At 43.4% G+C, this 24547-nt stretch overlaps 1 protein-coding gene across 5 annotated transcripts in view; it reads right to left on the reverse strand.

The window, feature by feature from the left end:
* Positions 1-6902: 6902 nt before the first annotated feature.
* MSANTD1 (Myb/SANT DNA binding domain containing 1) overlaps positions 6903-24547 on the reverse strand; it is a 58393-nt gene continuing 40748 nt past the window's right edge. For all 5 annotated transcript variants that reach the window (XM_033931179.1, XM_033931265.1, XM_033931447.1 and 2 more), the window contains one exon: positions 6903-10069. In XM_033931179.1, coding sequence (XP_033787070.1) covers positions 9835-10069 — 235 coding nt within the window. In that variant the 3' untranslated portion in view covers positions 6903-9834. The remainder of the gene's footprint in view (positions 10070-24547) is intronic.

Here is a 24547-nt window from a genome sequence, read left to right on the forward strand (position 1 = left end):
GAAGTGGGAGCAATGGCCCCTGGTCCAAATCCTTGAATGTGCCTCCTACAGATATATGGGATATTCTAAATAATTAAGCACCTGCAATTATTTAGGTATATCCCAATCTTAGCAAACCTGAACTTTCACACAAACTGTAATTCTGATGTAGATTACTATTACTTATCATATTTATAGTGCCACTAGATGTACACTGTGTTGTACACTTCATATGCACTGTGTTGTACACTTTCTCTGTCCCTAGTGGGCTTACAATCTGTGTTGGATTATTATTATTATTTTTTTTTTTTTTGTAATTGGGGCACTGGAGGGTTGGGTGATTTGTCTGGAGTACAAGTTGCTGCAGTGGAGCTTGAACCCAGTGTCCTGGGATCTCAGCTCACTGCACCATTAGGCTACTCCTCCATTCTTATCAAAGTCAGTGAATCTGAGTCAAGCAGCCACAGAACTGGTGCATGGGAAGGGCAGCTCATCAGCCATCTGTAGTTGTGTGTTGCTGAAGCGTAAGAACAAATTAGCAAGATCTGATTATGGGCACGTGGAGGGGCATAATCGAAAGGAACGTTTAAGTCGTCCAAAGCAAAAACCAGCTTGGGACACATTTTCGAAAAATACATCCACATTTTTTTTCATTTCGAAAATTGTCTAAATATACGTCCTGTCGATCAGATCATCCAAATCGCTAAATCATTTATTTTCATACCACATTTTCGTTCAACTTTTCGTCCAAGTCAAAAACGCCTAGAACAAGCCCTGTTGGACGTGGGAGGGGTCTGCAAAGTGATGGACTGAACACCCAGACATGGCACCTAAATTGTGAGGTACCTTACAGGGTACTGCTGTGAACTTCACAAAAAGGGTGCCATGTCTTCTCCTCACTACAGCTCCCTTATAGGTCATGGTGAGCCCCCCCAAACCACCTCCAGAATCCCCTAGACCCACTTATCTACCACCCCAATAGCCCTTATGGCTGCAAGAGTCACCTATATGCCAGTAAAAAAGGGTTTTGGTGGTGCATGTTTCAGTATCAATGCAGTGATTACAGGGGCTTATGGGCATGGGTCCTCCTTTCCATGGGTCCCTAACCCACCCCCAAGATGGCTTAAGACGCCTCTGTGCAGCACAACTAGGCTTTCCTATACCAGGCTGCCAGGTGACGATGTTCTGGAGGCACAATTTTCAAGTTGTGATTAATATGTTTTTTGGGGGGGTGTCAGTGATCACTGGGGTAGTGTGTGGGGGTCTGTATTATGTGTTTGCAGTGCTTATCTGAACACTTTAGGTGGGTTTTTGTGACTTAGACCATGTTTTAAATGGTCTAAGTCACAACGTCCAAGTTCCGTCGATCCTGTGCTGTATAACTTTCGGTTATACATGCAGTACAACTAAGTCTAAGCCTGCCTACATCCCGCCCAAATCCCGCCCTCGACACTCCTCCTGAAAACGCCCCATTTAACTATGGTCATTCAGTGGCACTATGAAGGCCTAGGTCGTTTAGAAATACGTCCAAAACCCGTTTTTATTATTGGCACTTGGACGTATTTTGACAATGTTCGTCCAAGTGCTGACTTAGGCCTGTTTTTGGATGTTTTTCTCTTTCGATTATGAGCCCCATATTGTCCATATTGATACCATTACTTCACCATTCTGAAAGCAAACCTGGGAAATACTCAAGCTTTGTATGTGTGGCTGAAAGTACTGTATATACTCGAATATAAACCGGGATTTTTGGACCAAAAAATTGGCCCTGTGAATTCTCGTGGGAATTCGTGGAAGCCATTCAGGAAGTCGCTTAGCGCCAAGCAGCAGCGCCAAAGCGCGCTCCTGCTCAGTACTGCTCAGCGGCTGAAGCAGGAACTCACGGCAGCAACCAATCGGGTTAGCAGCAGGGCAGTAAGCAGAACGCTCGCTCCTGCCTGCTACATCTCTGGACCACCAGGGATTCCAGTGGCAGAGGAGGTATGATGGACAGGGCAGGGAGGGGGGACATAGAGAGCCTGGGAGGGAGAGAGGGGGGCTGTGTGCAGTGCCTGGCAGGTACGGGGCTGGGTGCAGAACCTGATAGGGGAGAGAGGGGGTGCTGGGTGCAGAGCCTGACAGGGCAGGTCACTTGAATATTAATCCACCCGATTTATATTCGAGTCAACCATTTTCCTCCTTTTGTGGGGGAGGAAAAAAATGGTGATCTCAACTTATATTCGAGTATATATGGTATATTATTTTTCTTAATTGCTTTCCTTAGCCTATCCCAACCATTTTATGAACCATTGTATTCTATGACAAGCACAACAAATTGTAAGTATTCCAAAAATATGAAATAATTTAGTGTCTATGAATAATATTTTACAAGATAAATGAAACTATCTGTATAGAATCTGGCCTTTTATCCATTAACTTCATATGCCACTGTTTAATACCCACACAGCACAAAGGTGGAAAAAGAAAAGATTAATGTATTTAATATAGAAAACAATTGAATCCCAGTGAAAGTATCTTGAATATACGAGACTTGGATTGTTCGGTGCAGGGGCAAGAAGCTGCTGCACTCCACGTATAGAAAGTTGTCAGTTTCCTGTTGTTAACCACTCATGCTCGTGAAGCTTCATCTATTATCAGCTGGCACTCCACTTAACCAAGCAGTATTATGAGTGAGAGGCCATTTTGAATGAAATATTATTATAAGTGGCATGGTTCAGGTGGAGAATTCTGTGTCTCCTTTTCTATGGGTCACAGGGTAATATAAAAAAGAACATGAAAGTTCTTGTGCTTATCTTTTTTATTTTCACTAGCAATAAAAATTTATAAGTTGATACAACAGAACATGTTCCAGAAGAATAACTAAAGCATGTCCCCACCCCTCCCTCCCCATAAATTAAAGTGCTATATAGGACAATGCAAGGGTGTTATATGATCTGAGAACCATCAGTCTTTAACATTTCTCCTTCAAAATGTGTGTAGCAGCAGCAGCAGCAATTTAAGACAGTATCAGTCCCTCCCCTACCCCATTCAGAATCGCCCTTCACCCTCTGTCAAGTCCAGCATATCCTTCCCTAAGCCCTATATCTACAATACTGTACACAGAATCCTTTGTCTCCCTTACCTTCTGCTCAGCACAGCATCACCCCAGATTTTTACTAGTGCCCAGCATTCCCTGCTCTCTCTTTCCTCTCCCTACACTTAGATGGTGTTCTTTCTCCTCAGATTCCACCCCCCACTTCTGGGCCATTTCGTTTTTTTTCAGCTGCTGGCAGGATGCAGCCCAGCAGAAGTCTTGGGTCCCCCTTCTTAGTCATTGGCTGGCAGGAACCAATAGGCCAAGTAGGCACATGCCTAGGGCCCAAAATGGTCAGGGGGCCCGATGAAGGAGGGCATCAACATTGTTTTTTCCAAATGGCGCTGGGCCCCTCCAGCATCGATCGGCAACGTGGGCCCCACCCTGATTGGCAACACGCCCCCCCCCCCCCCCATCAACGGAAAGTAAGACAAGCAAGCAAGCAACACGGGTAAGAAAGGCAATGAGAACTGTAATTGTGCAAGCGGTGCTGCTTGCCCAAAGCTTCCCTCTGACGCAGCTTCCTGTTTCCGCCTGGGCGCATGGTGGGGTGGGGCAGGGCAGGGGGTCCAGTGTATTTGTGTGCCTAGGGGCCCTCGATGAATTAATCCTGCCCTGGGTCTGCCATCATCCACCTACCTCTGTGACCAGGATGATCTCTGCCAGTGGCCCCTGGAAGCATTTTTGTAACTCATAGGCTGGCATGTCTATAACAGCCTAATTGCTGACCTTGCAGTGCCCGCTCATAAGTTTCAGGACCAGCAGATCTTGCATAGACCAAATTTTTTCATACGGCACAGAGTATTAGAAAAGGTTCTTGGATATAAAATCCCAGTAGTTATAAATGTAAATTTTGAAAAAGCATTTGACAGCATTGACAAAGATATTTTATGGAATATTATGAAATCATACCAGGTCTATCAGCATTATTGAAAACCTGTATGAAAACAGTGAATATTGTATCAAGAGTAGAAAATGGCAACAGAGGAAGAGGCAATACTACCATAAGGTCAAAGAAAAACAACCTGGTCTGAAGACACCAGGAAGATCAAAAACACAACAGAAACCAATCAATATAGCAAGGTTGTTTAATGATAAAACAAGAACCAACATGGCCACATTTCAGCAACTGCCTGCATCAGCGGTAAACATCTAACAACCTGGAGATAATGATACACAGAGGTTGACCGACTGACGTAAATCTTCACGATAATCTGCAGCCAATTCAAGCGTAAGGAAATGGCTAAAATTATTATTAAGATTTCTCTCCGACAATTGATCAACTTCTGAATTTATCATCGTCTTCCGATTGTTGGATGTTTATCCCTGATGCAGGCAGTTGCCGAAATATGGCCATGTTGGGTCCTGTTTTATCAATAAACAACCTTGTCATACGGTTTGTTTTTTGTTGTGTAATGGCCTTCTTGGTGTTTCCAGAACAGACTGTGACCCTAGAGTAGAAGATGGTTACATGAATTGGTTTAAAATAGTAAATGAAGTCAAGCAAGATTGCATTTTTAGGTTCTGTATTTTAAATGTATTTTTATCTGATGATATATTTAATGGATGTAGTAGTTATGATAGCTGTGTTTTTTGAAATTGTATTACTAACTGAAATGTTCAGTTTTACTGTTATGAACCGCCTAGAACGGTTGGTAGGGCGGTATATAAGAAAATTTATTATTATTATTATATGGTTTCACCCAGTTGTTCAGCTTATGGACTAGTTAACGTAGAATGCAGTAGGAGTTAAAAATACAGGAATCACATGATTTGAAACAAGCAGTAAGAGGTCATGAATTTTGTAGATGGCCTAGTTTGCAAATTCTCATCAAGCCATGCAGAATAAGACAGGTAGAACAATGCATTTTGGTTAGCGGATGGATTAACTATATTTAGCAAAACGATGAAATTTACGATTATAAACACAGCCTATAACATAGTAATCAAAATTAGAAGTTTAACTAGAAAAAATAGCAGAATTCACCTATTTAGGAAGTCAGGTAATAAAAGATAACACTTACAAACAATGAAAATTAGAATTGGTAAAGTAGCATCAGGTGTAAACAGACTGGGTAAGATATGGGGCAGAAAGCAATTAATAACTGCGCTACTTATCATTTCTATCACAGTACTAGGTATATGAAGTGCTGTTAACATTATATGCAGGTACTTTCTCTTTGCCTAGTGGGCTCACAATCTAAGGGCTCTTTTTATCAAACCGCGCTAGTTTAATAGCGCGTGTTAAACTGCCGGCCGCGCTAGCCGCTATCGCCTCCCTTGAGCAGGTGGTAGTTTTTAGGCCAGCGCAGGGATTAGCGTGGGATGATACATCGCGTGCGCTAACCCCGCTAGCAGGGCAGGATTAATTCGTCGAGGGCCCTTAGGCCCACAAGTACACTGGGCCCCCTGCCCCTCCCCACCCCACCATGCGCCCAGGCGGAAACAGGAAGCTGCGTCAGAGGGAAGCTTTTGGCAAGCAGCACCGCTTGCATAATTATAGTTTCCATTGACTTTCTTACCAGCGTTGCTTGCTTGTCTTACTTTCCGTTGATGGGGGGCTACGTTGCCAATCGAGGGGGGGGGGCGGCCCACATTGCCGATCGATGCTGGAGGGGCCCATTGCCGTTTGGAAAAAACAATGTTGATGCCCTCCTTCATTGGGCCCCCCTGACCATTTCGGGCTCTAGGCAAGTGCCTACTTGGCCTATTGGTTAATCCTGCCCTGCCCGCTAGCGCGGCTTGATAAAAGGAGCCCTAAGTTTGATAGCGGAGGCAATGGAGGGTTGGGTGACTTGCCCAGAATCACAAGGAGCAGGATTTCAGTCCATTGCACTAACCACTAGGCTACTCTTCCACTCAGGAATTGTTTCTTTCACTGACAACTCAGTTCTTGGAGTGGGGCCACAAGACACAGGGCTCTGCTTGTTATTTTTGGATTGTAAACACACTAAGACTTTGTTTCATTGTTGTGTTCTGTTTATATGTTTCTCTAATAAAACAGATTAAACTATAAAGAGAGACAACAAAACAGTCACCAATTAGATACTATAGCAATAGTGACTTCAATGATTTGGGCACCTGTATGAATAGATAGATATACAGTGTAAACCAAAGCAGGCTTGAATTGCAAACTAGAAGGGAAAAGAGGTCGAGGAAAGCCAAGACAGATATGACTGAGCTGGATATCAGCTGGTCAGAAGCAGTGGATGAAACACAAGACCAACAAGTGTGAAAAATGTGCCTGCCTTATATGCTAGCTCAAGAAGACAATAATAATTTTAAAAGGTTTTCCACCAATTCAATGTACTTAAAGCAATTTAAAAACAAAAAAATCATCTTGTGAGTTTTATAAATGCTTGTGCTATGCATTAAAAGTGAATAGTATCCATAACTTTCATTTTTTTTGTCACGTTTCTAAAGTTTGAATGCTGGTGGTCTAGCAGTGAGCTGGGACAGGAGCAATCTTACCACATCCTGTCCCGGCTAACTGTTAACCACCCCACCTCCCTCCCACCTCCTGGATCCCTCTACAACATACCTTTGAACCCTGGTGGTCTAGAGGTGAAGCAGGACAGGAGCTATCTTCGTTCTCTTCTGCCCTGTGAGAGCCACAATCAGAAATTGTTGTTGGGAATTCTGGCAGTCTCAAGAGACTGCCCTGGGAACATGTAGCAGTCATTTCTAATCGCAGCTCTGGACAGGGCAGGAGCAAACAAAGACAGCTCTAGCCCCGCTTCACCTCTAGACTACCAGGGTTCAAAGGTATGTTGTAGAGGGGTCTGGGAGATGGGAGGGAGATGGAGTGGTTAACAGATGGCCAGAACAGGACGCAGTAAGATTGCTCCTGTCATAGCTCACCACTGGATGACCAGGGTTTAAGGCAGGCCCATGGGAGGCCTGCAACGGGTCCAGGAGGCTGGGTGATTAACAATTGGCAAGGACCTGAGGATCCAAATATAAACTGAGACCCCTATTTTGGGGTCAGTTTTTTGGCTACAAAATCTCAGTTGATATTCAAGTATATACAATATTTGAAGGATAAGGCCTTTCTCAATACATGAGAGAGATCACATTTGGAAAGGCCCACCTGCTTGAGTATACCTCCCCAATGAAAAATTTCAAGGCAGGTGGTGGGGATAGATGTCATTAACACTTCCTTTGTCATGGCCCTGTATAGGAAGATATTTGCCAGCTCACCTTCAACTCATTTGGATCCAAAATAAGCCTAGACAATCACCTAATGGAAGAACCAACTCTTCAAAATATTACTTTCCTTGAGGATGGCATTCAAAGAATCTTGCCCACATCATAAAACTACTGTAAGTAATACTGTACATGTGGAGTCCGAGCTGAAGTCTATGATGGAGGTAATATGGTAAGCAGAACACTATTAACCTTTTCTGGGCTCTAGGCAAAAAACAACTTTGTTGGGTCCCTAGTGTAGCACTGTATATATTTTAAAACTCTTACAAATGGGGTTCCATATTGTTCTGACTGCAAAGAAATCTGACAGAGGAGCGGCAAGTAAGAAGCACTGTTTGCCAGTTCCTCCTGCACAGGGGTGGGGAGAACAGAAAGTCTTCTAAAAGCATTAGTGGCTCTGGTCCGTCTCCTTTCCCTCCTCTTCTTTTACCAACAGCTGATTCACTGGGGCATAAATCTGCTTTGGAAGTCATTAAATTACACATTTGAGAGGCTCCCAGGTATGTGCCAATTTAATCTTGTAGGGTGGTAAGCAAGCTACCTTTCACACAGACACCCATATGAGCCCCTTTAGGACAGAGTTCCAATCACAGCGCTAACTTGCATGAACGCTCTGTGGATCAAGCGTAGTTAGAAATATTCCAGCCAATATTTAGCCCTATTTGGCCAGCCAAGAACAGCTCCTGGCGGGCCAAATCGCATAGTCTGCTTTCTGCCATATTCAGCAGGGGATAGCTGGCTATCTTCCGCTGAATATCCGGGTCGGCAGATAGCTGAAAACTGCCAATATTCAGCTGCTCACCAGCTCAGACATTCAGCCAGATAGGCCGCTGAATACTGGCTTGGTCAGCTAGGTCCACAGCGGGGAACTTTATCCCAGAAATTTAACGTTGGTGGCTGCATACAGCCCCGGCATTGAATATTCAGGATCGCTGCCTCCCAGTCTGAATATTGAGGCCATTGTTTTTAGATAGTACCCAAAGATCTTTGACCTGCCTTATTCTCAAAGCAGTAAACCACATCTCCTTCCCTCATACTCCTGCCAGAGCCTCAGGATGATGCCAGAACCTGTCCCTATGGTTGTCTCTCATTCTCCCCTAACCATGTGCTTCATATTTAAATGAGGAAGGACAACCAAGAAGACAGACAGCACAGTGCTCTTAGGGCTGGATTCTCAAAATTTACCATGCCATTAATGATGGTCACTAAACTGACTCCAGTCAGTTTAGCATGCCAGTATTTTACCAGCCAATTATCGGAACGGCTCACTGTGGTCTTTGCCGAGCTTCCTAGCTGCCTCTGACTCTGCCTTGCAAATGTAGTACAACGAGGTCATTCTATTACAGTGGTTGTAAAATGGGCTCATTCATATTTAAACGAGAACTCTGGGCAATTCTCTATCATCGCTGGGTGGTTCTCTAAATGAAGCACCAGCTTTTAATGACCAAAAATTACCGGCTAGTCCAGGGGGTGCCGGTACTGTGAAACGCACGTCTCAGGTGTGTTTCTGGTTGTGGTTCATGATAAAAAAAAAATTTTTAAACACATTATTCACATAAATTATAGTAATATAGTGATGGGAAAAAAAAAATCTCAAAAGCAAATGTCTCGAGCATATGTATTAAAGGCGCGTCTTATATGCCCTTCTTGAAAGCCGACGATTACACCTCCCATCTCTTCTCCATCCAATAGCGCTGGCACACTTATAATTGACATAACGATGTAATTTTTGCTGGTAATTCTCCGCCCCTCCTATCCACCCATGCCTCTTTCCGTGGACTATTCTGCGCATGTGCCGATCGCTATCACTAGCGACTGATCTCATGTAAATTTGGCAACCCTCCAAGACCCTCATTTGCATGCACGGTTCTTTGAGAATGGCTCATCTTTTTTTGAATCATTAGATTTATGGCTGCTATAGCGACCCGTCGGATTTTACTGGCGATATGAGAGAATCCGGCCCTTAGTGTCCACAGGTCTGATGTTCTGAATATAGAGAGGGAGGATGAAGGACTTCAGTCACGTCAGATGTAGGAGGAGGGAGGAAGTTGGAAGGAGAAGAAACAGAAATGACGATCAACAAGGGAATTGTAAAGTCAATCCCCAGATTACAATACTTTACAGAGCAGTGTAGAAAAGCCTGCAGAACTATGCAACACTTTAGGGCACCTGTTAGCAGACTACATACAGACTACGATTCAGTCCTCCAATGACATCTATTTATGTTTACCAAGTACAAAGGAGTACTGCATCGTCCAGTGTGCTTATTCATTGCCTTTCCCACTACATTGTATAAGATCCCAATCCACAAGATTTTGTACTTAGCTAATAGTACATCTGAGGGCTGAATTACGTGGATGATCTGATCGGTTTATTGGGTCTGTTCTGGTAAATAAACACAAGACACACAGCTGTATATTAGTCAAGCAAGCATTTGGTTTGTGCTAGTCCGTTACAGATTCTCTTTCTCAGTGGAATTCTGTAACAATGCAACATACCTAACATAACAAGCTGTGTACTGATAGCTTATCTACTTTAGTAGACATCTATATTGATTTAAAAAAAAACCCAAAACATTAGACTTTTGAGATCATTTTCTCCAGCAGGTTCATCATTCTCTCCTGTAGCTGTAGGCTTTGGACCTGAATGATGTTTTGCTGGTCCAGAATCCTACGCACCTCCCGACATGTTTCTTCCATCGCCCTACTCAGCTTCTTTTGCTCTTCTAACATGGCCTCCATAACTTTTAGCTTTTTCTTCTGGAAATTGCAGCTTTGCAGCTTTCTCTTCTTCACCGGTCTTTCTTCCGCTCTGAAATAATATCAACATGGTCTAAATTAGAAACAGACAGCTGAAAACAATCAGGGTCAGCTTACTGAGTGAGCCGAAGCATTGGCTTTTGGCATCCAAGCTTCAGGGCAGGGGCGTATCCATGGGGGGGCCTCTCCTTATTTTGGGCTCAAGCCCCATCCAAAACTGTGGCATCAGATGTATGGCTAGCAGGGATGCCCCACCAGACCCAAGCTCCTTCTTCCTGAGCACCAGGAAGTCGGTGGGGGTGCTCCAACCATTGACAATAGCACTCCCGCACTGAACTGATTATATGCAGAAGTGCCAGCATCAGCAGCTCGAGCACTCCAGACTTTCCCATTGCTCAGGCAGCATGTGTGGGGCTCATTAGAGGATCAATTTAGCTATCAGGACTTGGGCATTACTGCCAGCAAAGGTATGATGATGGATGTGGTGGGGCAGGCAGGTAGGCATATGGGGGGAGGGAAGGCTAAGAAGAGTAAGAGAAAGAAGCTGATACTGGCAGATGCTGGGGGAGTGAGAAGGGAGAAGATGCCAGATATTGTTGGGGATGAGAAGCAGGGCAGATGCAGGGGTTAGGTGGAAAGGGAAGGGCAAAGGGGCAGATGCTACAGTACAGAGGAGAAAAGGCAGGATCAATTAATATTGGAGAAGGAAGCACCAGATGCTGAGCAAGGAAACAAAGAAGTATCATTTATACTCAAATATAATTAGAGATTTATGGGCCACAAAAATGGCCCAAAAATTGGAGTCTTGGTTTATATTCGGGTCCTCAGGTCTGCAAACTCCCCCCACCTGGACAAATTAAGGCCTCCCGTGGTCCAGCAGTGAGCTGGGACAGGAGCGATCCTTCCCACATCCTATCCCGGCCAACTGTTAACCACCCTGTTTCCCTCCCACCTCCTGGACCCCTCTCCAACTTACCTTTTGAACCCTGGTGGTCTAGCAGTGAAGCAGGGAAGGAGCAATTTTTCTTCTCTCATGTCCCCCTTATGAAGCCGTGATCATAAATGGCTGTGGAACTTCCTGGGGAAAGTCTCGTGAGACTGTGAAAACTCGCGAGACTGCCCTGGGAACTTGTGCAACCATTTCTGATCACGGCTCCACATGGAGCAGGAGCAAAGAAAAATCACTCTTGCCCTTCTTCACTGATAGACCACCAGGGTTTAAAAGGTATGTTGGAGAAGGGTCTGGGAGGTGGATGGGAAGTGGGGTGGTTAACAGCTGGTCGGGAAAGGAAGCGGGAAGGATTACTCCTGTCCTGGCTCACCACTGGACCACCAGGGCTTAAGGGAGGTCTGCAGTGGGCATCAGAGGCTGGGTGCAGAGCAGGGCAGGAAGGAGGGAGGGAGGGAAAGAGGGCTGGGTACAAGGTATGCAATTGAATATAACCTCCACTCCCCCTCCCGTTTATATTCGCGTGAACCTTTTTCCCCCTTTTTTGGGAGGAAAATGGTTACCTCAGTTTATAATCAAATTGGTTTATATTCTAGTATATACAGTATGTGGAACAGGAAGGAGCAATAGATGCTGGGGAAAGTAAGAAAGAGGCAAGAAAGCAGATTACAGAGACATAAGGATGAGGGACAGCATGGGTTCATACATATGCAGGGACTCTAAGATTGGGTAGGAAACCAGAAGAACACAGACTCTAGGATTAGCTGTGATTGTGAGTGTAAGGAAGGATTTAGGAACTGGGTGGGGCAAAAGAGTAAGGACTTGAGGATTAGGTAGGGAATAGTGGGGCTTAAGAAACTGTGCATTTCTGTCTGTGTAGGAGTTCTGTATATCACACCAATATAAATACATTTCCTATTCCCTCTTTCCAGATTGATCCATAATGCCTCTTTCCTTCCCTGCAAATCCTGCAATTGTGTAATTTTAGTATGATCTTTAACATATAACGCCTCTCCCTCTCCTTTTGTTCCTACCCTGTCTTTCCTGAACAGATTATAGCCCAGTATAATTATATCATAGTCATGGTACTCCATGAACCACATCTCTGTGACAGCCACTAAATCCAATTTAGCCTTTTTCATCACAGCCTCTAGATCCAGAACCTTGTTTCCCATACTTTGAACATTGGCATATACAGCTTCCAGACATTGCTCCCTTTTCCCTTTTGTGTAGAGGTATTTAGTGATTCACTTACCTGAGGGCTTATACTCACCTGGGGGCTTTGATCACCCTGCCTCAACAATTGTAGTTTAAAGCCCTTCTCAGCAGGTTAGCCAGTCTGCTGCTGAAGATACTTCTTCCCTTCTTTGATAGATGCACACCATCTCTGCTCAGCAACCCTTGGAAAATCATCCCATGGTCTAGGAAGCTGAAACACTCTCAACGACACCATCCACACATTTATCTCCAGGATGCGAGCTTCTCTGCCTGGGCCTTTACCCTTAACAGGGACGATTGACGAGAATACCACCTGGGTACCTGGCTTCTTTACCTTCTCACTTTTGATACATTTGGAGGGGTACCTAGTAGTTATCATTAGTGCCAACATGGATGGGCAGTATTGGATAATAGTCATTAGGCTTGATGTGTCTCAGCAAGCTCTCCATAACATCTTGGATTTTGGCACCAGGCAGACAACATAACTCCCGGGACATCATGTCTGGTCTGCAGATGAATGCCGCTGTAGCCCTCAGAAGGGAATCACCAACCACCACTATCTTATGCCTCCTAGTGGTCACAGATCTAGCAACTATGGGGATTTGGAGCTTTGGTCCTTCCTCTCCCTGGCATGCTTTCATCTCCTCCACTTCCAGGACTGTATACTGGTTCTTCAGTTCAATGGCAGGTAGAGTCACAGTATCAATTCTACAGGGTCTTGTAATCTGAGTCAAGATGTCCTTCCTCAATAAGGCCTCTTCTTCCCTACTGCTGGAAATCTTTGATGCCTCATGAAGCATTTCATTGATGTACCTCTCATTAACACAGATGCTTCTCAGTCTTGCCACCTCCTCTCTCAGTTCATTTACTTCCTTCATGCGGGATTCAAGCTTTAGCACAATCTGTAGGTTTCAGTCTTTGCATATGCAGATGATATATAACTTTTATACCCCTTAAACTTTCAAAATTCCCTTGAAATTAAAGAGATTAATCAAAATCTAAAACAATTCAGTCATTGGCTAAATGAAAACAAGCTTTCTTTAAATATAACCAAAACAAAAGTGCTTTTATTCCCATGTAATGATAAAGAAGATTTAAGAGCCCCTATTTGTATTTGATCAATTCCAATTCAAATGGTCTCTACTATCAAATTATTAGGTGTAACTCTGGACATAAAATTAACTTTTCATCAACAAATAAGTACTGTTGTCCAAAAATGTTTCTACAAATTGCAAATGATATGTTCAATTACAGCTCTTTTAGAACCTTCATCACTCAATATCTTGAGTCACTCTCTTGTCATTACACATCTTGATTACTGCAATTCTCTGTATCAGGGAATTTACCAAATAATACAAAACACTGCAGTTATACTTTTATCAAAAGCAAAAAAATTTGACTATATCATTCCGCTTCTTATCAATGCACACTGGATGCCGATCACCCACCAATTGACATATAAAATTTTGCTTCTTACTTTGAAAACTAGGCAAGAACATTCTCCAGCAATTTTAGACAGATTACTTAAGAACATAAGAATTGCCGCTGCTGAGTCAGACCAGTGGTCCATTGTGCCCAGCAGTACATTCATGCAGCAGCCCTTAAGTCAAAGACCAGTGCCCCGAGTCTAGCCTTACCTGCGTACGTTCTGGTTCAGCAGGAACTTGTCTAACTTTGTCTTGAACCCCTGGAGGGTGTTTTCCCCCTAAAACAGCCGAACTTCCTTACATTTGTACGGAATCTATCCCCTTTTAACTTTAGAGAGTGCCCTCTTGTTCTCCCTACCTTGGAGAGGGTGAACAACCTGCCTTTATCTACTAAGTCTATTCCCTTCAGTATCTTGAATGTTTCGATCATGTCCCGTCTCAGTCTCCTCTCGCTGAGGAGAATCACAAAATGCATAGGGCCCCTCCTCCACTTCACCAGCCACCCATGTACCGCCCAACAAGCCAGGGAATGGGCATCCTGTGCCAGGTAGCAAACCAAACTAGAATAACAGCATCAACAAGCAAGGTAACCAAAGCTTAGAGAGTCAAGTATTAAGTGTGTCCAGAAAAGCCTGTGCCTGAGCTGCACAATCAAACACCTTCCAGGAGCCCTGATGAAAAATTTTTAGGGTAGCAGGATAAAGAAAAAGAAAGTGAATCTTCTTATCTACCAAGGAAGCACAAATAGGATGGAATTGTTTCCGGCGAAGCTGCAACGCAGGAGAATAGTCCTTGAAGATCTGGACTCTGCTGCCATTGTAGATTAAAATATCCCGATGATCTCTATAAGACCACAGCAAAGCTGTTTTGTGTAAGAAGTTGTGCACTTTAGCTATAACCGCTTGCGGCCTCTGCTGGCCCTCTGCAGCCCGTCCCAAGCAATGAGCCCTCTCAAAGCAAATGGGCCCCATATCAGCAGGCAGGGGCAGCTCTTTCTGGAGCCAAAAGGTGAGAAGAGCACCAAGATGTTGCGCAGGCAGGTCTTCTGGCAACCCCACAAAACGGAGGTTCCCCCTCCGGGACCTATTTTCTAGATCGTCTAGCTTGGCAGCCTGTTTAGCAACCTGCTTTTCTAAGGCTGCGATCTTAGGAGCTGTCTCCAAGTTGCCATCCTCCAGCGTGGATACTCGCCGCTCCAGCTCTCCCGTGCGCCTCCTCATGTCCGCCTGCCCCAGCTGACATGACAATTTTTCTAGCTGGGGCTCCAGCACGCATTTCACAGTGCTAGTGAGCTGTGTGAGCTGGGCAGGTGAGAACTCCGGGGGAGCCGGCGACTGCGGCTGCGGTGCCATATTGTCTACTCCCTCCCTGCCTGCCTCCCATAGCTTCTTCATTGATTTACTTGCCATACCTGCTACGAAAGGGTGCAAAAATTTGTCTATATGCTAGGCAAAGCCTGATGAGCAAAGCGGCAGCCCGAAATTGAAGGCAAGATGCAATACTGGCAGCAAGGTGGAGTGGAGCACGGGAGCAGAGCAAAAACACGACCACTTCGCTCACATTGTCACGTGACTCTCTAAGTTCTTTATTTATGATTTTTAACTTTTTGACAAAGACATGATCAAAAAGAAAGAAATATATACAATACCAGTTTAACAATTATTCTAAAAAAGAAATATATTACCATTTACCAGGAAAAGAACAACAATACTGGCTTGTAGAATTAGTCCACAATTAAAGGAGGCTAGAACTTCAAATTTAACTAAAATATTTCAAAAGTAATTATTAAAGAAGAAAATGATGTGGCTAGGTGGGCTTCAAACTTACCTTCCTTGAACTAATATACAAGTAGCAGGTCTCATCTGATATCTACAATTTGCCCTTTGGCGGAAATAAATTTTGACAACTGCTGAGGTTCGAAAAATACATATCTATTCCCTTGAAAGTACATAGAAACATACATAGAAACATAGAAACATACATAGAAACATAGAAATATACGGCAGATAAGGGCCACGGCCCATCAAGTCTGCCCACTCCAATTACCCTCCCTATCTATCTTTGCGGATAGATCCCACATGTTTGTCCCATTTGGCCTTAAAATCTGGCACGCTTCTGGCCTCAATAACCTGAAGTGGAAGACTATTCCAGCGATCAACCACCCTTTCGGTGAAGAAGAACTTCCTAGTGTCACCGTGCAGTTTCCCGCCCCTGATTTTCCACTGATGTCCCCTTGTTGCTGCGGGACCCTTGAAAAAGAAGATATCCTCTTCCACTTCGATGCGACCCGTGAGGTACTTGAATGTCTCGATCATATCTCCCCTCTCTCTACGTTCCTCGAGTGAGTAGAGCTGCAACTTCCCTAACCGCTCCTCGTATGGGAGCTCCTTGAGTCCCGAGACCATCTTGGTGGCCATTCTCTGGACCGATTCCAGTCTCAGTACATCCTTGCGGTAATGTGGCTTCCAAAATTGCACACAGTACTCCAGGTGCGGTCTCACCATGGATCTATATAGTGGCATAATGACTTCAGGTTTACGGCTGACGAAACTCCTGCGTATGCAACCTATGATTTGCCTTGCTTTGGATGAAGCTTGCTCAACTTGGCTTGCAGACTTCATGTCATCCCTGACAATCACCCCTAAGTCTCTTTCTGCTTCAGTTTTTGTCAAGATCTCGCCATTTAGGGTGTAAATCTTGCATGGATTTCGGCTTCCCAGGTGCATGACTTTGCATTTTTTGGCATTGAAACTGAGTTGCCAGGACCTAGACCAGCGCTCCAGTAGAAGTAGGTCATGCATCATATCATCTGCCATCGAATTATTGTCTGTTGTGCTCTTGTTCACTACATTGCTTAGCTTGGCATCATCGGCGAATAATGTTATTCTTCCTCGGAGCCCTTCTGTCAAGTCTCTTATGTAGATGTTGAACAAGATTGGGCCCAGGACGGAGCCCTGTGGCACTCCACTTATCACCTCCGACATTTCGGAGGGAGTGCCATTCACCACCACCCTCTGAAGCCTACCTCCAAGCCAGTTCCCAACCCAATTTGTCAATGTGTCGCCCAAACCTAAAGAACTCATCTTGCTTAGCAACCTGCGGTGTGGTATGCTATCAAATGCCTTGCTGAAATCTAGGCATAACACATTTGCAGGGGTAACTCAGAGCAAATGTTGCACCCAACTGCACGGCCTGGGTCTCAAAATAAGAAACTGTTTTCTTCTTTGTGTTAAACGTGACACGTCTGGATACATTTTTACTATGTTAGATATAAATGGAACATCCTTATATTTGAAAAAAGCTTAAGCAGCCATTCTCTGTCGGAATCAATGGCAATAGCAGTAACAGTAGCTGATATCTAACCATCAGATCTCTATAGGAAATTCATTAAATCCAAACTATCAGCAGATAAATTCTGCTGGTTTGGATTTTGAGCTTTATCTCTATTTGGTAAATAATAAATTTTGGAGAGATGTGGATAGGAAGATTCAGGTACTTTCAAAACTTCTTTTAAATATTTCTTAAAAATTTCTTGCGGTGACAAAAGTGATAACTTTGGAAAATTTATAATCCGAAGATTACACAGATCTCCTAGATACATTCTCCAGCATTTCTGCTTTGAAATGAAGATTACCTATGACCAGAATAGCACTCGTAATTGGAAAAATTGAGATCGTCTTAGTTATACCTTTTGGTGGGAAAACTTATGCTTATGTTACAAGTATGAGAAGATGAATGCTGACATGCTTTTACTTCGGCAGCACTTTCAGCGTGTCACCAGCTTTTCAGATTTCCTCAGCACGTCACTTATTGGACCCCTGATGAAGATTATACGAAACACGGACCGTGTTGGGTCCCTTGCCTGGTAAAAGGTTTTTAATCTAATGTTTTATTCGTTATAAATAAAGGCTGCCTGCATCGTGTACAAAGTCTGCAGTTTTTTGTTTTGTTTGCTCTGCTGACATGCTGGGGCATAATAAGTTATTCAAATTAGTTTGGGGTCCATTGATGTCTTTTGTGGCTTCGTTTTATAGTTGTTTTTTAATTTTAACTTTTTAATTTTTTTTTTCCGTTGTTTTAGTACACACACATCCAGGGAGGGAGGGAGGGGGGGTTTATTTTATCTGGTTTTATTTCATGATGATGGGGGATGGGGGAGAGGTTGGATGTTGGATGGGGGAGAGGTTTTTATTTTTTCTGTATTACTACTGATTGATTAAAGTGCTTATTATGATTATTAATATATGTATGTATATTGTTTTGCACTTTTGTTAGTTTTGAAAATTTAATAAAGATTTATTTAAAAAAAATGAAGATTCCCACTGTCCTTAACCCAAGTTAAGGCTTGAGCTTCAACAGCTTTTAATCTGGTCTCATGACCATCTGTCTTATTTTCTAGGCTTAATACTCTGTTTTTTAAGTCCAAATTTTTTGAAATAACTGTCGTATAACATCCCCAGGGAGAGTTGTAATTCAGATATTGCTTCCCACAAAGTTTCCATATTAAAAACCTCAGGTCTTTGCAAGGGTGCAAGTTCTGTTCCAAGACTCACTGGTTGATTCAAAGTACCTATAGCCTCAGCAAGAGTCGCTTTCAGCTTAAGAAAATCTTCCAGGATCTACTGCTTCTCACTCTCCAAGTGCTCAGATCTTGAAGGCTTCACTGACCCCCCTCTAGAGTCAATTTCCACACTCTTTTGGAAAGGCAAGAGAATGCTTCAGGACTGTTCTTCCTCCAAACTCCTCTTTAATGTCCCAGGGTGATTCAGAGGACTCCGCTCCTCCGGAGACAGGGTGGTGCCCTCAGTGGAGAGGATTGATGCTTCAGCCTGCTCGCCTCCCACAGCTGAGGATTCCTCTGGAGCCTGCGTTCAAGCGCCATGCTCAAGATAGAGATCCATCGGGCCTTCAGGTATATTAGATTCCTCCGGGAGAACTTGGAGTTTAGATTTCCTCTTAACCATAGAAAAAACAGATGGTAAAGGCAATAATTTCCACCAGCTTTCTCACAGTGTCTCACCACAAACGACCAGCCGCCATCTTAGTTGAGCACCCAAGTGTTTGCATCTCTCCCATAACCTATCAAAAACATAAGATCCCATAGAAAAAAATGCACTCTTCAAGCAAATTCTGAAAGAACAACAGAAAGACTAAAAGAAAGAAAATAAATAAACTAACTACAAATTAATCACCTTTATATTTGTCCTGGTGGGGTAAGTTTGAGGCAATTAAAATGACATTAACCCCTAAACTTAATTATATATTGAGTATGGTACCTATGCCTTTTTCTAATTCATTTTATACAAACTTGGAAAATAAGATTTCTCATTTTCTTTGGAGGGGTAAACCTTCAAGAATTGCTAGGAGAAAGCTCAAATTGCTTAGAGAAAGGGGGGTATTAACTTCCCTGATTTCAAATTATATCATTATGCTTATATTATGGCAGCTGTGCTGGTTTGGTTTTCACCAATGGATGAAGAATGTAAGCCACGGTGGTTACAGCAGGAGAGAGCTATGGCCTTTCCTATCCCCTTAGTAAATTTATGTACTATGCAAACATTGTCTGTGGTGCCATTTTCCTTTGTTTTGCAGTTTACTCCACGTGTGCTTCATTTTTTAGCAGATGGCTTACATTTGTCTTGGCCATCTGTCAATTTCAACTCTTTATGGCATAATCCTGAAATTAAAATTCAAAGATCTAGTTAGTTTGGTTGATTGGTAAAATAAAGGGATTTGGAACCTAGTCCAGTTATTGAATGGGAATACTTTTAAATCCTTTGATGATTTAAGCAGGGAATAAGGTTTAGGTTCATGCCAGTATTATCGTTGGTTACAACTTAAACATTATTTGAAAAGTTCTACATTATCAGAACAAGTGCAGAAAAGAAATACTGATTTCTATTATTTATGTGGGGCTTTATAGACAAAACAAGAAAGCTTTTTCGGTTTACAGAAAATTCAAGAGTGATGCTAGATGTTCTGCTTTAGAACATATTTGGGAGCATGAATTGGGAGAAGTTTTAGATATGGAGATTTGGGCAACTTTTTGGCCTAGAGTCTGTCGTCCACTTTTATCAGCTTCCATTACTCAATCTTTGTTTTATGTTGCTCATCGTTCTCTCTGGACACCGCACAAAGTGTCTAGGTTGCCGAGGGCTGGATCTCCGGCATGCTGGTCTTGTCAGTCAGAGACTCTTTGTTAAACAAACATTTCACATAAGTGCAAAGAAATCTATGGGTTCAACACCACCAAATGCACAGGTGTGCTTGGCAGACGTTACAGTGAGAACCAGCTTTTGATACGTACTGCTTTGGGAGATGTCCCTAAGGTTGCCCCTGACGAAGGACACGAAACGGGGCTCTGTAGGGCAATCAGCTGGCACCCCGCATGAAAAAACAAACAACAGTTTGCAGATAAGTTTCTGTTTTTCAGCCATTTTACTAAGGGTTTAAAATTCCCCAGGCTTTATACTTCTCAGGAGCTTTTCTTGTTGAATTGTTGATTTATTTATTTGAATCCTATTTAAATTTAATTCTCCACACTATATAGACACCAGAGCTTTGGGCGATTGACAATAATTTTTGCATTAATTTATAGCTTAAAGAGAAAAAGTAAAAAAGTAGTTTAAAAAAAAAATTTTGCACTACGAATTATAGATTTTTAGATTAGCCCACAGAGTGTTTTAAAATGATGTGAGTGGGTAATGTCTGCCAAGCACACCTGTGCATTTGGCGGTGTTGAACCCTGGTGAACTCGGACAAAACCTTTCACACGAGTTCCCACTTACTGATATAAAACTCTGTTTGTAACATCCAAACAAATATTTGGCATAAGGGGTTCAGTTAGCCCAAAACCCTTCAGGTGTCTGGAGAATATAGAGGTGGTCTGTTTTTTGGAGTTTCACGTTATTTTGACCCCTCTCACTTAGAGTAAGGCTCTTATTTCTAGTAAAAGTTTTACTACCATTTCTTTTTGCAGTGAGGCCCATATACTTTTCCATATATATAACAGAGTATGGTTGGTAGTAGAGAATACCATGGTACGAGTGCCTTATGAATTCCAGGACTGTAATTTTCGCTAGTCCTGGATGCCTGTAGTGCTCCAATACAAGGAATGCCATAGGTACTTATTTAAAAGGGAGTAAGCAGGCAATGCATCCCTGGCACCTGACAGTATATTTAATGCTGTAAGAGGTTGGGGACCCCGTGGAATTTCATGCATCCCCTTGGACAGAAGCTCCCAATGTGACCTGTGATGATGGGAAGACAGTCGAACACGCAGTCCACCTAAATTGATGTGATTGCTACAACAAGTGATTCCCACCTTATCCTTCGTGACTCAACCCTTCCTTTCAAAGCATAAGGTCATTATTTTCCGCTGGCCCTCCCACTGGGAAATTAATCATGCCAGCATTTTACCACTTTTTTGGCCATGAACATAAAGCTGATATTTATAATATGCTATTGTCTTAACTATTCTCTGATGTAGGCATTCCTTCAAAGTTACCTGTAGTGAAAGCAAAGATTGTTTGTTAAGCTTGGGGCATTCCTATACCGTTTTCTTGCCAGACATACCTGATGGGTCAAGTGCAAAATTTCTTTGTCTCGTTGCTTTCTAATAATCTCTCTTGGAGCATCAATTTCACAGTTTACCAATAAAATACAGGATCCCCTATAAGCCTTTGATTATGAAGTTGATAATCCTTCCAATATTTCACCAAAAAATGCAAAAAAAATCAAGGGTCCTTACTTAACACAGAAGATACACCCATTGGCCCTTCGAGCTGCATTCTTTGACTTCCAACTGAACCATGCCCATTGTGGTCTGATATTGTATAGGGTCCTATTATTTCTTTCATTATATCTGTGAAAAGCCCTCTGGATACCAAAAGATAGTCAATATGAGAATGCATAGAGTGTGTTCTGAACATGTGGGTAAATTCTCTCTCAGTGAAATGATTTCACCCTCTCCATTCTACAGAAACTGCCCTTGCTAGAGTCTCCAATGACATGCTCCTGGCCAAATCCAAAAGGCCACTACTTTGCCCTCATCCTCCTTGATCTATCTGCAGTGTTTAACACTGTAGATCACCACTTTTAGTGTGTGCTCTGGAGGATCTTCCTCAGCTGCCATTCCACTATTGGTTGGTGTACCTCAGGGCTCTGTCCTGGGACCTGTTCTTTTCTCCATCTACACTTCTTTCCTTGGAACTCTAAACTCCTTCCACAGCCTCCAGTACCATCTTTATGCTGATGACTCGCAAATCTAGCTCTCTATGCCCAAAATTTCTACAGCAATCCAGGCTTGAGTCTTGGCCTGCATGTCTGACATCGCTACATGGATGTCTCGCCGCCATACAAAATTAAACATGGCCAAGATGGAACTCCTTATCTTTCCTCCTAAACCTGCCTTTCCTCTCCCTACATTTTCTATTTCAGTGGAAAGCACTCTCATTCTCTCTGTCTCGTGGGCTTACAAACTCGGGTCATTTTTTACTCATCTCTGTCCTCTGCACATAATCCAATAAACCGCAAAAACTTGTCACTTCTTTCTATACAACCTCACTAAAATCTGGAGTTTCCTTTCTGAGCATACTGCCAAGACTATTATCCACTATATTACCCTCGTCACCTCTCAACTGGATTACTGCAATGTACTTCTCAGAGGTCTCCTGCTAACCCATCTCTCACCCCTTCAATTTGTTCTGAATTCTGCCAGGGTTGTTATGCTCATGTTTCCCCTTCTCCTCAAGTCACATCCGCATATAGTTCAAACTCCTTTTACTGACCTACTGACTCTGTGGCTCTGCAATATCCCTACACTCCTAGAGAACAGAGAAAGCGTCTCGGAGGTCTCGGTAGGTGATAAGCTAGCCTCCAGCGACCACAACATGATATGGTTCAACCTCAAAAAGGGTTTCTCTAGATCAAGCACGACAACAAAAGTACTCAACTTTCGAGGCTCGGACTTTAAACGCATGGGAGATTTTGTCCGTCAGGCACTGCAACACCAAGCGGTGTGGTCAACCTTGAAATCTACCTTACACACAGCAACAGACCACTACATTAAATCGGGAAGTAAACTGCGAAGGAACAAGAGACCTCAATGGTTCACCGCAGAGATATCAGATCTCGTCAAAGACAAGAAGTGATCATTCATTTCCTACAAACGCTCAGAGGAAAAAGAGGCTAGAATAAAATACTGTATATGGCCAAGTCAGCAGCTGTCAAACTGGCAGTCAGTCAAAGAGGCCAAGCTTCGAGTAGAAGAAAACTTAGCAAAGAACATCAAAAAGGGGGACAAATCTTTCTTCAGGTACATTAGTGACAGAAAAAGAAACACGGATGGGATAGTACGCCTTAGAAAACCTGATGGGAATTATGCAGAATCAAATACAGATAAAGCCGAACTACTAAATGAGTACTTCTGCTCAGTCTTCACCTGCGAGGCGCCGGGGTCCGGCCCACAGTTGCAGGAGAAGCATAACTCGGGAGACCCGCTTCAGAACGAGTTTACACCCAGTGACGTCTACGGCGAGCTATCAAAGCTCAAGGTGAACAAAGCCAAGGTGAACAAAGCACCCCAGGGTGCTCAGAGAACTGTGTGACATCCTAGCGGAGCCATTAGCCGTACTCTTCAATCTCTCCCCGAGTACGGGAAAAGTCCCTTTGGACTGGAAAACAGCTAACGTCGTTCCTCTACACAAAAAGGGTTGCAGGGCAGAGGCTGCGAATTACAGACCGGCGAGTCTCACTTCAATGGTGAGTAAGCTCATGGAAACGCTAATTAAACGCAAATTAGACACTATCCTGAACGAGGAGAATCTACGCAATCCCCACCAACATGGTTTCACCAAGGGTAGGTCATGCCAATCCAATCTTATCAGCTCCTTCGACTGGGTAACTAGAAAGCTAGACCAGGGAGAGTCCCTGGATGTCGTGTACTTGGACTTCAGTAAAGCTTTTGACAGCGTCCCCCACCGTAGATTATTGAACAAAATGAAATCAATGGGACTAGGTGTAACACTAACTGCATGGGTCAACGAATGGCTAAGTGGTAGACTTCAGAGGGTGTTGGTTAACAGTACCCTCTCTAAAATGTCGAAGGTGACCAGTGGAGTGCCGCAGGGCTCGATCCTGGGACCGATCCTTGTTAACATATTCATAGGAGGGGCTTCAAGGTAAAATAGCATTATTCGCCGACGATGCCAAATTATGTAACACTGTAAGTAAAAATGATTTGTCAAACAGCATGAAGCAAGACCTGCTTTTACTGGAACATTGGTCCACGACCTGGCAGCTGGGCTTCAACGCGAAAAAATGCAAGATCATGCACCTTGGCAACAATAATCCGTGCAGAACATACACAATGAATGGCGAGACCTTGGCTAGGACTACAGCAGAGAGGGATTTAGGGTGATCATTAGTGGAGACATGAAAACAGCTATTCAAGTGGAAAATGCTTCATCCAAGGCTAGACAAATGCTGGGTTGTATCCATAGAAGCTTTGTTAGCCGGAAGCCGGAGGCCATAATGCCATTATACATAACCATGGTGAGACCTCATCTGGAGTATTGTGTGCAATTCTGGAGGCCACACTGCCGTAAAGATGTGCCGAGAGTTGAGTCGGTTCAGAGCATGGCCACCAGGATGATCTTGGGGCTCAAAGATTTCTCATACGAGGACAGGCTGCATAAATTGCGGCTATACTCTCTCGAAAAGTGCAGGGAGAGGGGAGACATGATTGAGACATTTAAGTACATCACTGGTCACATAGAGGTGGAAGACAACATTTTCTTTCTAAAAGGTCCCTCGGCCACAAGAGGACATCCGCTGAAAATCAGAGGCAGAAAATTTCATGGGGATACCAGGAAGTACTTCTTCACAGAAAGAGTGGTAGACCATTGGAACGAACTCCCGGAGCAGGTGATCGTGG

Source organism: Geotrypetes seraphini, chromosome 1 (assembly GCF_902459505.1).
Source record: "Geotrypetes seraphini chromosome 1, aGeoSer1.1, whole genome shotgun sequence".
In the NCBI taxonomy this organism is placed as follows: Eukaryota; Metazoa; Chordata; class Amphibia; order Gymnophiona; family Dermophiidae; genus Geotrypetes; species Geotrypetes seraphini.